General features: G+C 39.6%; 2 protein-coding genes across 2 annotated transcripts; one reads left to right on the forward strand and one right to left on the reverse strand.

Moving 5' to 3' along the window:
* Nucleotides 1-84: 84 nt before the first annotated feature.
* Nucleotides 85-9,479, reverse strand: LOC121945280 (uncharacterized). Its single transcript, XM_088081759.1, has 11 exons — nt 9,379-9,479; nt 6,575-6,776; nt 6,315-6,501; nt 5,210-5,372; nt 4,044-4,137; nt 3,865-3,948; nt 3,183-3,266; nt 2,950-3,077; nt 2,275-2,440; nt 1,790-1,860; nt 85-1,091 (listed from the first exon to the last, which is right to left on the reverse strand). The coding sequence occupies exons 2-11, from the start codon at nt 6,774-6,776 to the stop codon at nt 870-872; spliced, it is 1,401 nt and encodes a 466-aa protein (XP_087937885.1). The 5' UTR covers nt 9,379-9,479; the 3' UTR covers nt 85-869.
* Nucleotides 9,480-10,877: 1,398 nt separating this feature from the next.
* On the forward strand, nt 10,878-14,335 carry uqcrfs1 (ubiquinol-cytochrome c reductase, Rieske iron-sulfur polypeptide 1). The gene is made up of 2 exons (XM_042485901.2): nt 10,878-11,149; nt 13,231-14,335. The coding sequence occupies exons 1-2, from the start codon at nt 10,939-10,941 to the stop codon at nt 13,839-13,841; spliced, it is 822 nt and encodes a 273-aa protein (XP_042341835.1). The 5' UTR covers nt 10,878-10,938; the 3' UTR covers nt 13,842-14,335.
* The last annotated feature ends 291 nt before the right edge of the window (nt 14,336-14,626 follow it).

Here is a 14,626-nt window from a genome sequence, read left to right on the forward strand (position 1 = left end):
TCTCTGTGTTTGACACATCAACAGATGCAGACCCACACAAGAACCATCATCACCCGACCAAACCAGAAGCCATGGCTGACAGGATAGTTTTTCATGTCTTTATTTAAACAAAGACCATGCATAAAACACATTAATCACAAAAAGAGAAGAGATGATTCATGCCAGATTCAGCTATTAGCTAGTTTAAGTCTGCAGTCCCTGGGCAGGTACAAACAGGACAAATAAGGAGCACTAAATCAATTATTTAATTAGTTCAAAATTGAGTCCACTTGAACGTTTGTGCCAAATTTAAAGAATTTCCCTCAAAACATCCTTAAGATATCACATTCACAAGAATGGGACAAAAAGTTGAACAACCAGCCCGAAAACATAATGCCTCTGAACTATCACTGAGGCAAAAACAGGCATGAGATGGTTAATCATTTCCAATCACTGCATGCTAGATGATGTTAAGGCATATGTCAAAAAATATCAACATCTCCAAAATCCCAATGACTTAAAGTCAAGAGATTTGAATACAAAGACTGAAAATCTAAATCTACTGTATCTGCCCATTCAGTGATAAGTGGCAGAAATCCATCAAGTGTCTTGATTATTATATCTTTAATCAATCACAGATTTCAGGATTATAAATGGCCTCTCCAGCACCAATAAAAACTGAAAATGTACAGAAAACTACATAAAAAAAGGCAATAAGAAATACCCACGCTCCAAATACAAAGCAGTTAATGAATACACAGATAATGTAACCAGAGCTTTAAATCCCTGTGGTCCTTAACACAAAACATGCATGAATATACCCATAATCCTTTAGTCTCCCATTACAATCACTGCAGCTGAAAGACTGAGTACGAGGTCATCCTGCAGAGTCACTGCAGCAACATGCTGAGTCCCTGCACAGCGGCACACAGGGCCAGCAGCAGCACTCCTGGTTGGTCTCCTGTCACTATCGCCAGCTCAGACAGCTCTCTCAGAGACTCGTCGGAGGAGCAGAGGAACACAGCGAGCCCGTGGAGCTCCCCTCCTTCCTGCAGAGGAGCAGGCAGAGACTCGGAGAGATGAGCCTGACCGTGCTCCTTCAGGCTGCTCACCTGCAGGAAAACAAGAGTCAACAAGTCAAAGAACACAGTGGTGCTTTCTGGGAATTCTTGCCTTCAGATCTGGGATCATGGACACTTTTAGGCTACTTTTCATAGCGATTAGCTGCAGGGTTGTGTGGACAGTGTATGGACAATGAATATTTAGTTTTGGCAAGTTTTTTAGGTTGGTTAAAAAATGCCCAAGCCTGGGACTCAAGGTGGTCCAGAATTTCCTAATTTAAGTCAATGGGAAAAGACCTGTACAATGTAATTCCAGTGTTTGGCCACTGCAAAAATTTGCTTAAAAGTCCAGCACATCTCCTGGGGGCCTGTTCGCCACTGGCAGGAGTCTTTGAGGTGTCTTCATGTGCAACTTTTTGGCCGAGAAACATCTTTAGATTAAAGCATCAAATTTCACAAATTGTTAGCAAATATATGCAAACATAGAAATTATTGATAAATAGACAAAAGAAAAAACATACTAACTATCAAAAAAAGAAACAAAAAACCAAAAAAAATGCACCAACCTAGACAACCAATACAAATGGTCCTACATTCAGTTGATGGCAAAAATCATCAAATGGCATTAGACTTTTCTCCAAATATTGAATAAAAGGTTGCCAGATGCTCATTTCTTAGATCTTTGGTGATGTTTTTTGTACATCTGGGCCTTTACACAGAGCACTGGTCTTAGAAATCAGTGCACTTACCAGCTGGTTGAGGCCTGTCAGTGTGTCAGGACAGCAATTGGCCATCAGTAACGGCATACGGTCTGGCAGCTCTGTGGAAAACAACAAACTGTTGGCACACGTGGACAGATTCAGACATGTCCGACTACTGCCAGTTATTCTCTTTAAAACAGTACAACTGGAGGTCTGTTCATTTTAACACGATTTACACCATCTTCATTAACCATTAGAGAAAAGTTCTATTTATAAAGATCATAACTGCATACTTAAATTTATGTTATAACATTATTTTTTTTTAAATTAAACACTTTTAAACACTTTTAGTGACAAGAGTTGCACCGAGGAAGTTAACAGACAATGTACACACCACAACCAATCAGACAGCACATTTGCACATTTACCAGTGAGACCACGCAGTCTTTGATTTTGTAATGACAACACAATCTGTCTTTCACATCCACACAGACAGCATGCACACAGTCAGAAACACTGTTCAGCTGACTCACTGTCCATTGCGCTGATCAGCACGTAAACTGCTTCCAGGGTCATGTCAGTCATTCCAGATTTGAGTTTTGATGGTGGGGACACAACATCTCTGAGCACATGAAGAACAGAAGACACGGAGGAGGACTGAGGCTGCTCCACAGGCTCACCATCACGCCACTGCTCCAGCTGAGGGGAGACGAATCCACTTTTTAATCTTTCTTTACAAGGAAACTGAAACTATGTTTTATTCATGCCTTCTACTTTTGACATTTTAGGTATCCCTCTGCGCCATTATAGCCATTAAAGTGATGTAAACAAATGCACAGGGTGGGATGAAGCAGCACGGTCCTCATGTTTACATAACAGCATATGGCAACCAATGTGGACAGTCATGATGGTTGGTGTTAGCCAAAAAACAGGCAAAAGAGACACAAGGTGAGGTGTAGAAAAAAATATACATCCACAGTGAACTGAACTCCTGCATGAAAGTCAGTTGTTTGTGTCCACCGGCCTTATGAACGCATTTGTGGTCTTTATATTATGCTGTAACTGGCAGCGTTGTTACCTGATGCTGTCCTTCAGCGTTTCGTGTGCGTGTGACTGGTCCCATCCATAGTTTGGTGAAAGTTTAAAGTTTAAACAACAGGGGTGACGGAGGTGTGTGTGTGGAGGTCAAAAGTAAAAATCAGCAATACCATTCGTCTGAGGAGAGCCAGAGCGTGTTTGTCCTCTGAGAGCACGCTGAGCCTCTGGAACAGAGCAGAACGAGTTACTCGTGGAAGATGAGCTAGTTGCTGGAGAAAAAGTTCGGTCCTCCGTAACTCTACAGAAGCAAATACAGTGCTGTTAGTAGTACAACAACAGTAAAACATAGATTTTTGACTCTGAATTGCAGAGAAGATGAAATCTGCAGAAAACACACTCATACCTTCTTGAACCTGCTGCAGGGTCTCAATGGTCTCTTCAGTGTAGTCGTCAGGTTCAAATGATTGTGGAAGCAGGACTGGTTCAGCTGATAGGTTAAATACAGTTAAGACTTGATTACTTTTTCTGAGGAAAATTTGAAGTCGAAACATTTAAAAATACTGATTTTCTTCCTGTGGAGTTGGAAAAGAGATTAAATAGCAGTTGAAATAAAAAGGGCTTAAAGGCTTAAAGTACTTAAAAGTAACACTTTACCCTTTGCAATTTCAGCAAATTTGCTGAATTTCTTTTAAAGACATGAGAGGGCAAAGAGCAACTTAGCAAATGACCCAAAAATAACCTGAAAATTTGCAAAAAGAAAAAAAGAAAATGGACGTTAAAAAAAAGGAACTGACATGAAAAAAAAAGTGCTGAAAAAAATTGTAGTTATGGTATTTATAAATATAGTCAAAGATATTATAATTTCCCCCTTTCCCCCCCCAGACATATTCCCTTTTTTTTAAAAAAAAGAATATGCTTTCAAAATCTAATAATTTACATCTCTTACCAAACGGCATATTGTTTTTTCTATCATGTTTTTGAAAGAATTTGAACCAATTCTTCAGTTTTCAAAGGGTTAAATACTTGTGACAGGTATCTGGCAGCAGCTCAAAAGTGATGTCAATCTAGGTTTCAAAGGTTTTTACATGTTTCCTCTGGATGGGCAGGGCCGAGCTGCAGTTCCTCCACTTTACCACCAATGTACTCAATGCAACTCCTGTTAGTAATTTCTGAAAGAATGAAAGAGCAATAAATCAATAACAAACTGTAATCCTATCAATATCCAACAATGACAAATGGCACACACTCACGTTGTGTTTCTTACCAATCGTTTCATCTTTGAATTTGAGTTCATTGAGCTTGTAGGCATAAGTGTGTCCGGCTGGTACAACAAAAGAATTCTTGTCGTTCATCTTGCCCTGATAAAACAATAAATACATCTGGTAAACACACATATTTAACAAGACATCTTTTCATAATGTTTAACCAACTTAACCAGTTTTCCAGTAAACAAGGAGACCAAACCACACATCGTAACTTAGAAACACAAAGCACCCAGAACCTGTCAATTTTAAATGCAAATTGAAATTAAAAAAAAATATCTTATGATAATTATGTTAAGCTGCTATTTTTTGTTGATGCTGTCTGGTTTGCAACCCAATATTTCTTTGTTTTTGGTCATTGAGGGCCCATTGTAGGATTTACTGGCATCTAGCAATGAGGATTGCCAACACTTTCCAATCCCAAATCGTCACATATTGCTGCTTTGTTCTGTGTCTGTTTGTTACAGATATCCTTCTGCGTCTGCTGTTAACGTTCTAGGATGGCGCTACCGTGATGTCAACAAATGCACATGGTGGGATTAAGCAACAAGGCCACAAATGGTTTGGTTTATGTCAAAAAGGCACATGGTAAAGTGTTGAAAAAAAGAAAAAAGGAAAGAAAAACATCACATTCAGACAGAAAGTGAACACCAGACTCCTACATGAAAGTCCGGCATATCCATCCACCGCCTCTGAAAAAAAAAACTCTCACCCGCCCCCTGTTTTTTTCAGGGCGGGTGAGAGTTTTTTTTTTTCAGATGATTATACACTCGAGAAAAACTTACTTATTGTATTATGGTCCCCTAAATCCCTGATGCTGAACACTTAAACACTTTCTCTATGAAAAATCATCAATCAATAACTTATTAGCTTACTCAGGCTAGCTCAGCTACCTCGGTCACCACAAAACTCTCTCCTTCCATATTTTACCGACAGGAGGAGGTAGCCAATGTGGCTTAAGTCATGGATGCTCCTCTTCTTAAGTAAGACACAAGACAGCGGCCTTTAAACACACATTCAATAGACTGTGATGTCCCTCCAGGTGTTGGACCTTGAATGACTTCCAGGCCACAGTCTGGAGGACAGATTGCTCTCCTAAACACTTAATCATCATAATTCTGCTCTTTCATATTTGGGTATTATTTAAATATTTGTCTCTCATACTCACCGCCAGAGAGAAACTCAACATTACATTCCAACTCGCTTCACAGGAGCCGTCCGCTCCGGTTCTTCCACGGAGGGCGACATCCTCTGTGTTGAACACAATCTTATCCACAAAACCCAGCACCTCTCCCTTCTTCAGTTCGGGCATGTGGAGGGTGTTTATCTTCCTGCAGGTGAGACATGAAGCAGATGATGAGAAACAACTGAAGTTTTCTTTGGGCTTCCATGTCTTCCGTGAGGGTAAAAGAGCAGATTTACACTGTGATTTTGTCTTTCGTACCTGCATCAACACAGTTCACAAACACGTCATTGTCAAAATGGTCATGATGGTCCTGTGTCCAATATCTGTTCTCATGTTCAACTTGTCAAATTCCACTTCTTTGTCCGTGATTTTAGTGTCAGACTCTGGTGCAAATGCACACCTTCTGCAGCAGTATGATATGTCGCGAGGTAACATGAGCGCATGGCGCCTTTTTGTGGTGGTACAATATTCAACTGGGAGGCGTCAGTTTGAAACGGCAGCAGGAGAAACGTAATATAAGAAGCTGGAAGCTATAGGGTAGGTGGTTTGGGAAGTGGATGGGTCCAACAAACCCTAGACTTTCGCCTGGGTCCGACTGTTTCACACATCCTGTGTGAATGTTGAGCCATGTTTTTCTAAACCTAACCTAACCATGTGCTTTTGATGTGCAAGGAAGTAATGTAAATAGGAGTTGCTTTAAGTTGTATTTTAATTTTTAAAAACTCAGTTTGCTTCTAACAAGCAGACATTGTATATTTCCTGTAAAAACAGATGTGTATTTTGAAATGACACAATGCATTTCACTGGTGTTAACTTCTACACTGCCCCAGAACATCAACAACAGATGCAAGAGGATATATAGGGTGTCATATGCTGACATAAACAGTACTGACCAAGTGAATGTGTTGAAATAGCATCATTCCAATAATGTGTCTGACCACACCTCTTTTTAAAAATCCTACACACCCATGGGTGCAGGAACATTTGCTACTAACACAACGTGGGTGCTGGCTGTAAAAATGACAATTTTCTATGACAATTAATGAAAATAGATAAATAGAGCCACAAGAGAAAGACAGAAGCTTACTGCCCACAATATTTCTCCCTCATCTTGCGAATGTCGGCTGTCTTTGCTTTAATGGTGACGGATGAAACTTCTCGGTGACTCTGTGCTCCTGCACTGACTTTGGCTGAAGCCACGTCAACACCTCCTTGTACGCCGGCGCTCACAGACCTCTGGCCACTGTACTGGTAATCCCTCATGATGGTTGTTTCTGAAAAGAATGACACATACTGTAAGTCCATTGAAAGATGTAGATTGTATTTTATGTGCAAATGTGTACATACCTGTAAAATCAGAGAAGTCAGCGAATGCTGGGACAAGATCTCCAAGACTGAGACTCATCACCTCATAATCATCAGAAAAAAAGCCCTTCTTCTTTTTGACCAGTGTCAGGAGATCCACCTTCTCGTCTAAATTCGGTTGGTAGATGAAAGTTTTTTTTGGTTCCACTTGACTAAGAACCTTGCAAATATGTTGCCCAAACATCTGTGTACAGACACAGTCTTCAGTCAGTAAGTACCAGATTAGAACCTCACTCTCAAGCAACTAGAAAATTTGAAATCTTTAAAGTCTGAGTTTTAAATCTTAATGACAGCAAAAGCAGGGATTCCAGCATTCAGGCCAGCATGGGCTGTTAAAGGTTGAAAGTTGTTAATGCTCAAGACCTTTAACCATTTATCACATCTACACTTAGGACAACCAACAGTTTTTATGACAATGAGACAGAGGCTTATTCATTCACGTCCAAATCTCTTTGGAACAAGGCCCTTCTTTAGCAACACTGTCGCCCTAAATGGTTGATTGCAGAAAGACATACTTTACTTGTTCACTTAAAAATAACCACTGAGTTTGGTGATGTTTGATCTAATGGTCATAGATTCATGGATACATTTTGTGGAAGGACAATGCACTTGTTTGGAACTGGTGGTGCCCCCTGTTGAGCAGCTTCAAAATAATTTTACATAGATACTTCAGATTTGTTAAGGACCATATCCTGCAAGATATGTAATGACTGGACAAACAGTGTCTAATTTATAATCGGATTTGTGTTATACCGTGCACATTTTTTGTTTTTGTTGGGCCTGTGAGTGGTTGATTTGAATGAGAATTTCAGGGCTATATTCTAGTATGTATATAGACAATTTCTGCAAGTTTTGTGATGATTGACGGTTACAAAGAACTTATGCCCATTTTCATGCTGTGCTAAAGTTCATTTGTCATTATGTTGTAATGAAACATTAAAAACCTGATAAACTTAAATCAGGTTGTTGATGAGCTCATACATTTTATGAGTTTGATCTAATAATGATCTGCAGAAAATTTGTTACAAATTGGACATACAGTTGAGGAAGACATGTTAAAAGTGTGTCTTCCCAAAAAATAATTTAACATATTTGTTTAGACTTTACCATTTTACACATACTGCAAGTTTTGTAATGATTGGGGGGAAAATAATCTGATTTATTGTCTTATTTGTGTTATACCATGCCCCTTTGTTTTTTTTGTATTTGTTGCATGCCCAAGTGTTCAGTTTCAATGAAACTTTCAGGGTCTGTTTCAGTTAAATATGTGAACTTTTTTTTGCAAATTTTGTGACAATATGGTTCCAGAGTTAGGTCTGTTTACAACAAACAAAAGGGTTTCAGTCTAATGATTATTAATATGAAACATTCAACCAACCACAATGACTTATAAAAATATGCTTGTGATTTTCAATTACTTAATTTTCCTGTTATGAATCTTAATAGTCTCATCCTTGAGGTTTTTACTACTCTGATCTTGAGCCAAACGCAGACTGATGAAATACCCTCCCTAGAGGCATCGAAGTCAAGCAGATTTCATGTCACACAATGTTGAATTCTTCTATTAAAGCACAGCAGGCTCCTCAGTATTTAGTGACTCATGTGCAGCTGTGTGTGCTGAACACACCTTCCATTTACTTCAAGATCAACTGATAATCACATTTTGGTAGGGAATATAATAAAGGGTAATTACAGACTGCCAAAAGTAACAAAAGATTCCTGAGAACTTGGTATCAAACAAACACAACCCTGATAAAAGTAGCTCAAGTTTCTCAGAGCTACTAGAGGTTTTTGGGCTACCAGGTGCCAAAAAATATGACTCATGCCATTGCACAATCCTGTAATATTACATTTATTATTTATTATTATATTTTTCATATTTTGTCACCTAAAAAATAATAAAGACAATACAGTGAGTCCATGTCAGCCACAATAATCTGGAATTAGCACATCAGTGTTATATTCAATATAGCGTCAAGGAAACAGGCTGCACGAAGAGTTAAATTACATTAATTCATGAACTAATTATTGGATTTAGCAGTTTAAAAAAGTGTCTCATTTTACCTGAACATGTCATTTAAGTGAGGTCAGGATTTTCATGTTCTTAATTATTTTACTCAGCAACACATTTTCTTTATAGAAATATAGCTGAGATCTATAACAAGTTCTCACAGTAACATTCGAGGTAGCCTGAAGAGGTTTTCTAGATAAGTGTAAGTAAGTTTTCCAGATAAGTATCCCAAATGCTATAATCTTCCTAGAATCCTACAAATATTTTACACGACTAGAAAAAGTCCTACATTTCTAGAAACATCCTTATATCCTTCAGATGTCCTAAAACTCGAAGAAAGTGCTGAAATCCAAGAAATATCTTAAAACCTAGAAATGTCTTGAAATCTTATAAACGTCTTAAAATCCTAGAAACATTGTAAAATCATAAAAGCGTCCCTAACATGCCCTAACATCCTAAAAATGTCATAAAATCCTAAAAATGTCATAGAATCCTAGAAACATGAATGGGGCTGTTCAGACTGCCCCCTGGCCTGCTGTAATTTTGCAAAAGCTCCCCCAAAAGCAAAGCAAGTTGAGTCTCTCCACTGTAATCATTATCACGAAACTTTTAACCAACAATACAGCTAATAGAAATATTCTGGTAATTTTTTTCACTGACTTTAATCTTCCTTTTGCAAATCTTAAGGGTCTCATCCTTGAATTTTCAGGCTGACGAAATACTCTCCCTGACATGTAGAGAAAAACGTGGAAGGAAAGTGGATTTTATGCCTTACCGTGTTGAATTCTGTGATTGTGCGCCTTCTCAGTGTTGTGTGATTCACATCTGTGGCACCAAACGCTTCGGCCAGTTACTTTTATAGACAGCAAAGTTCAACTGATATCACATTTTGGCAAGGAATACAATAGAGGTGATTACAGACTGCCAGAGAAAACAGAGGAAACAGAGTTCCTATGTATTAGTTACAATACACACACACACACACACACACACACACACAGACAGACACACACACACACACACACAGCATCGATACATGTAGCTTACTTCTTTTGGAGCTACTAAAGCCAACTGCAGAAGGAGCTCTGAAGAAGTGAAACAAACTTTATAGATTTAATTCTTTTACCTGTAATAATGAAAGTGACAGTGACTATCACCCAAAACTAAAGACACATAGTGGTTTTTAACTGGATGTTTATAGCAGTTGTCTTTGTGCTTAGTAATAAAAACTAAAAATAACTGACTAATAATCCTGAGCTGATGTTAGATTAGGTATTATTGTCCGAGTCTGACCCCGATTGTTGACACAAGATAAGGTCAAAAGCTTTTTATGACAACAAATTGATACCATAATCTTCAGCTATAGTTGATTTCTGTAGTTTTCTTTGTGGTAATTAGTTCATATCTGTGACTGCTTATATAATTATGCAAACTAATTAATTAAAGCAGCGAGAGACAGGTGGTTTTAGGTGCGTCGTTTGGCAAAAATCTCGCCATAAACTTGAGAATATTGTAATACAAGCAGTCTGAGAGAAAACTAGATTTCTGCCCCTCCTCTTGGCTTCGTTTTCAGGCTTTAAAAAATATAGCCTGAGATACAGAGTTTTTCCACTTCGGATTGAGGATGTTTTCATTGGCTGCTTTACAAGTGCAGCTGTGCAGACATGTCCCTTCAGATGGTGAAAGTCTGATATAATGGAGAAGAATCATGCAGAGAAAGTTTTAGCATTGACAACAGCTAACTATACTACAAAGCAACCCAAAAAAAGGAAAATGGACTGATCAAACGGCATCTAAAAGAGTCTGACAATAAACTAAATAAATCATATCTCAGTATCAGTGAAGTGTTTCACAGATGTAGAGAAAATGTGGCTAATAATTTACGAAAGCACAAAAGCAGGGAGACTCCATTTAAATATCATGTGGTAGAAATAGCCAGGTATAATGATGTATGGTAAATACACTTATTATGATAATAATAATAGTAATAATCAGATGTTCCAGGGACTAAATGATTTGGCAGATTTAGATTTGTGAATATAAAAATTTTGGTTTGTCATAAAATCCAATTACCTAATATTTCCTTCAGAATGAACAAATGCATGTTTGTAAGTCTCAAAAGATTGACGTAATTCTTTTAATTTTATTACTCTCAAATTTCGTTTTTTAAACGTAGTTTAAAAGAATAACAAATAAATCTTCCTCGTACCTTGCACCTTGTAAAAAAAAAAAAATCCCATGGATGTATTACGTACGACGTAATGACGCAATTACGTCAGACCGCTCCTTCTCCAGTCAAGTCAACACAAGGTCGTAGCAGCAGCTCACCGCCAATATGATGTCTCTCGCCGCCCGGTCGGGGGCTTTTTCCCCTTACATGCAGGCTACCGCCGTTGCTGTCGCCGGTCCCCTGAAAGCTCTGGTGCCCGGGGTTGTTGTTAAAAGCGAGAAGTTTTTGTTGAACCCGAAAAAACAGTTTCTGTGCCGCGAGTCTCTCAGCGGTCAAAGCCCAAAGACGGGGCCTGCTGTCACCGTTAGCATCAATGGTGAGTTCACTGTTAGCATTAGCCGGCTAAGTCAATGTTATGTTTTACTTTTTGTTTTTTTAAGGTTCGTATCTAAACTTCAGATGCATTGTGCCATGTGTTTGCTGCAAATAGAAGTCCTGTCACATTTGACGCAGTTCAGTAAGACCCAGGGAGTTTGGCTGCACTTAGCTTAGCTAGCGTTAGCAGCTATCAGGTTATTAGCTCCTGTTAGCCTCGGTGGCTAAAGAGCGGCCTACAGCTGAGGTCAGTTTTAAGTATTTACATTATCAAATGACTCTTATTCCGTGTGTTTGGCACTGAGAGCATCTTCTTTGGTCAGAACATGAACTGTGGAGCTTGGACATTTTGCACTCATCGACTTTAATAAATAATAATATCATTAGCCGTTAGAAAGGCATGTTAGCCGTTGTACCGGTGTCCTCACTGTCCCCACGTCACCCCTGTAACATGTTTTGTAATCTGTTACGTTACTTTGTCAAGTAATGGATAAAAGTGGATACTGATTTCATTAATTAAGTAATTTACAGTCACCCCGATCATGCCTGTAACTTTAGCCAGATCAGATCTGACTGGTTTGTGTGGATTTTGGGTGCTCCTCCATATGTCCTGCATCAATTTATTTGTTCCTCTTAACACTGGAGAGCTTTCAGTTACATTAGTTGCATTTTTGAGTTTACTCATCTGTTTGTGCCACTCTTAATTCGTAGCACTTAAAGAGAAAAAGTGTTTCAAAAGTTGTTTAGGTTATTTGCCAGCAGCATTCGCAATATACGCTCATTTGGACGATATCTGATATCGATATAAATCACTTTTCCCCGTTTATGCTTAGTAATCATTAAGGCCCTTCAGTAGTGGTATTAACATCATAGCATGTATACTCTTATTCTGATGAAAATATCAGGAGGAATCAGCATGTTTATACTGATATTTCATTTCAAAGCTAGTTTCTGCTGATATTTATGATGTGCCCATATTATTGTGCATGCTGTAATGTAAAGCTTAACAAGACAACAAGGTGTCCTTAAGGGTGGGTGATATATCAGAAAGACTAGAGTGATTGTGGCTTGTTCCACATGGGATACCAGAAATGATTACACATGAACATTAGGTATAAATTGTCACGTTTTTAAAAGCCACTGGCGTGTGGGTTCCCTCTCCCCTCTCCTGTGGCTCTCTGCCTTTCACAGACACACACACTAAAGAGCAGGGCTTTTGCAGAGCTCCAGACCATACCTATTTAGTCACATTTTGCGACCATGGAGCTCTGATGCGATTTGCAAATAAAATTAATATAAGAACTGGAGAGCTGTTAGTTTGTTTCCAGCTTACATCACATGCTGTGGTAACAGTCTAAATTAATGAATGGTAGTGGCCGTAGTGTGAGCAGGTGAGGTGTGTGTTTGTATTTGTAGAGCTCTGATCGATAGTGATATTTAATAAATACGAAAATTAAGTTGCTCTTCTAGTGTACTGCTCCCAGAAGATTTACATCTGTCTTACTGACATTACTGTAGGCCTAACCCACATTTATAAACCATGTCTGGAGGACGATCAGCTCAGAACTTGGGCTTTCTGGTAAGCAGGCAATATTACCATGCTGGTTTTGGTCGCTTAATAATGTCAGGTGCAACCTGACCTTGCGCCCTGCAAAGATGGCTCAGAGTGGCACCCAGTGCCTGATCTAAAGCATGTGTCCCAGCTCTTTGCTTGCTGTTCCTTTGGTTGCTGACTGATGCTGTGTGTCTGCTCTTGAATGTAACAATCTTTTGTTCTAACTGTCTCTGTCATCACTCATTTTAAATGTTAGCACAGCTGCTTTGTATTGATTTGGTTTGACAGTTTTATCTCAAAATAAATGAATACAAAGTCCGTAACAAATGAAATGCGTCATTAAAATGTATCTGAAGTCATTTACCAAAAAATACAGCTATAAGAATACAGTGAAATGCAAGCTGCTCCAGCCAGCACAAATAGATTTGCGGACTCTGAGATAAGACAGGCAGCTCGAACATGTGGCGATTTTCGTTCACTCGTGATCTCTGCAGTCTAACTGATGACCTGTTTGTTTTTGTCTGCAGGTGTTGCAGGAGTCCGATTTGCTCACACAGATGTGAGGATACCGGACTTCTCTGACTACAGGCGCCCAGAGGTGCTCGACCCCAGCAAGTCCTCCCAGGACAGCAGCGAATCCAGAAGAACCTTCTCCTACCTGGTCACCGGCGCCACGACTGTGGTGGGCGTCTACGCCGCCAAGACGGTGGTCACTCAGTTTGTTTCTTCCATGAGCGCCTCGGCTGACGTGCTGGCCCTGTCGAAGATCGAAATCAAGCTGAGCGACATCCCCGAGGGCAAGAACATGACCTTCAAGTGGAGAGGCAAGCCGCTGTTTGTCCGTCACCGTACAGAGAAGGAGATCGCCACAGAGGCCAGCGTGAACATCGCAGAGCTGCGTGACCCGGAGCACGACAAGGACAGGGTCAAAGACCCCAGCTGGGTCATCGTCCTTGGGGTGTGCACACATCTGGGTTGCGTGCCCATCGCCAACGCCGGCGACTTTGGAGGCTATTACTGCCCCTGCCACGGCTCGCACTACGACGCCTCAGGCCGCATCAGGAAAGGCCCCGCCCCTCTGAACCTGGAGGTTCCCTACTACGAGTTTCCAGATGACGACACTGTGGTTGTTGGATAAATAACACTCCTCGGACTGAGCTCTGTCACTGTCCTACAGCTTTCACTCTGTCAGAAGCAGAACGGCCGTCTCATCGTAGTGCTGCTTTTGGGGGAATGTTCAGGTGTGATTACGCTGCATTCATATTTTATCGGTCCTGCGAGCCGGGGAAAAGTGTTCACATCATTTACAACTGGCACATGTGGGAATGTTTTGTTCTCTCTCAATCAGAGTTACAAAATTTCCAAACGTGACAGCTGTTGGTGGTCCTCTCTACCTGTTGTATTTAATATAATTACATAATGAAAGTGAGCTGGAGTTGCTGTATTTTAAAATGTAAATCATTTAGAACATAAAATCTGGGTTATAACCGTGTCCTCTTTTCTCGCCCTTGAATTTGATGTGAACATAAAAAACACCTGCTTACCATACTAAGTTATATTCCATCTACTAGTAACGAACAAATGAGTTCACATCTGGTTAATAAAGATTTCTATTTTATTTGAAAACCTGGATTCAGTGTTAAGCCTTTCTTTGCTTAAAATGAGTCAGTTTAAGTTGTTAAAAATACTTCCTTCCTGGCTGAGCACCTGTTGACGGAAATGAAAATCTGGTGGTTAAAGTCATGTTGATTTGAGGACACAAACTGTTGCAGCAGTTTTGTGCTGCAAAGTCAAATTGGGAAGAGAGCTTTATTTTGCAAAATGTCTTGATATAAACGTGAAGGTTTGGCTGGATAACAGAAATGTCTCTGATAGAACTGCTCTGGTGAAACACAACTTATTCTTTTGGGAACTTTCTTTTTC

Source organism: Plectropomus leopardus, chromosome 1 (assembly GCF_026936395.1).
Source record: "Plectropomus leopardus strain MGB_pleo_1.0 chromosome 1, ASM2693639v1, whole genome shotgun sequence".
Taxonomy (NCBI): Eukaryota; Metazoa; Chordata; class Actinopteri; order Perciformes; family Serranidae; genus Plectropomus; species Plectropomus leopardus.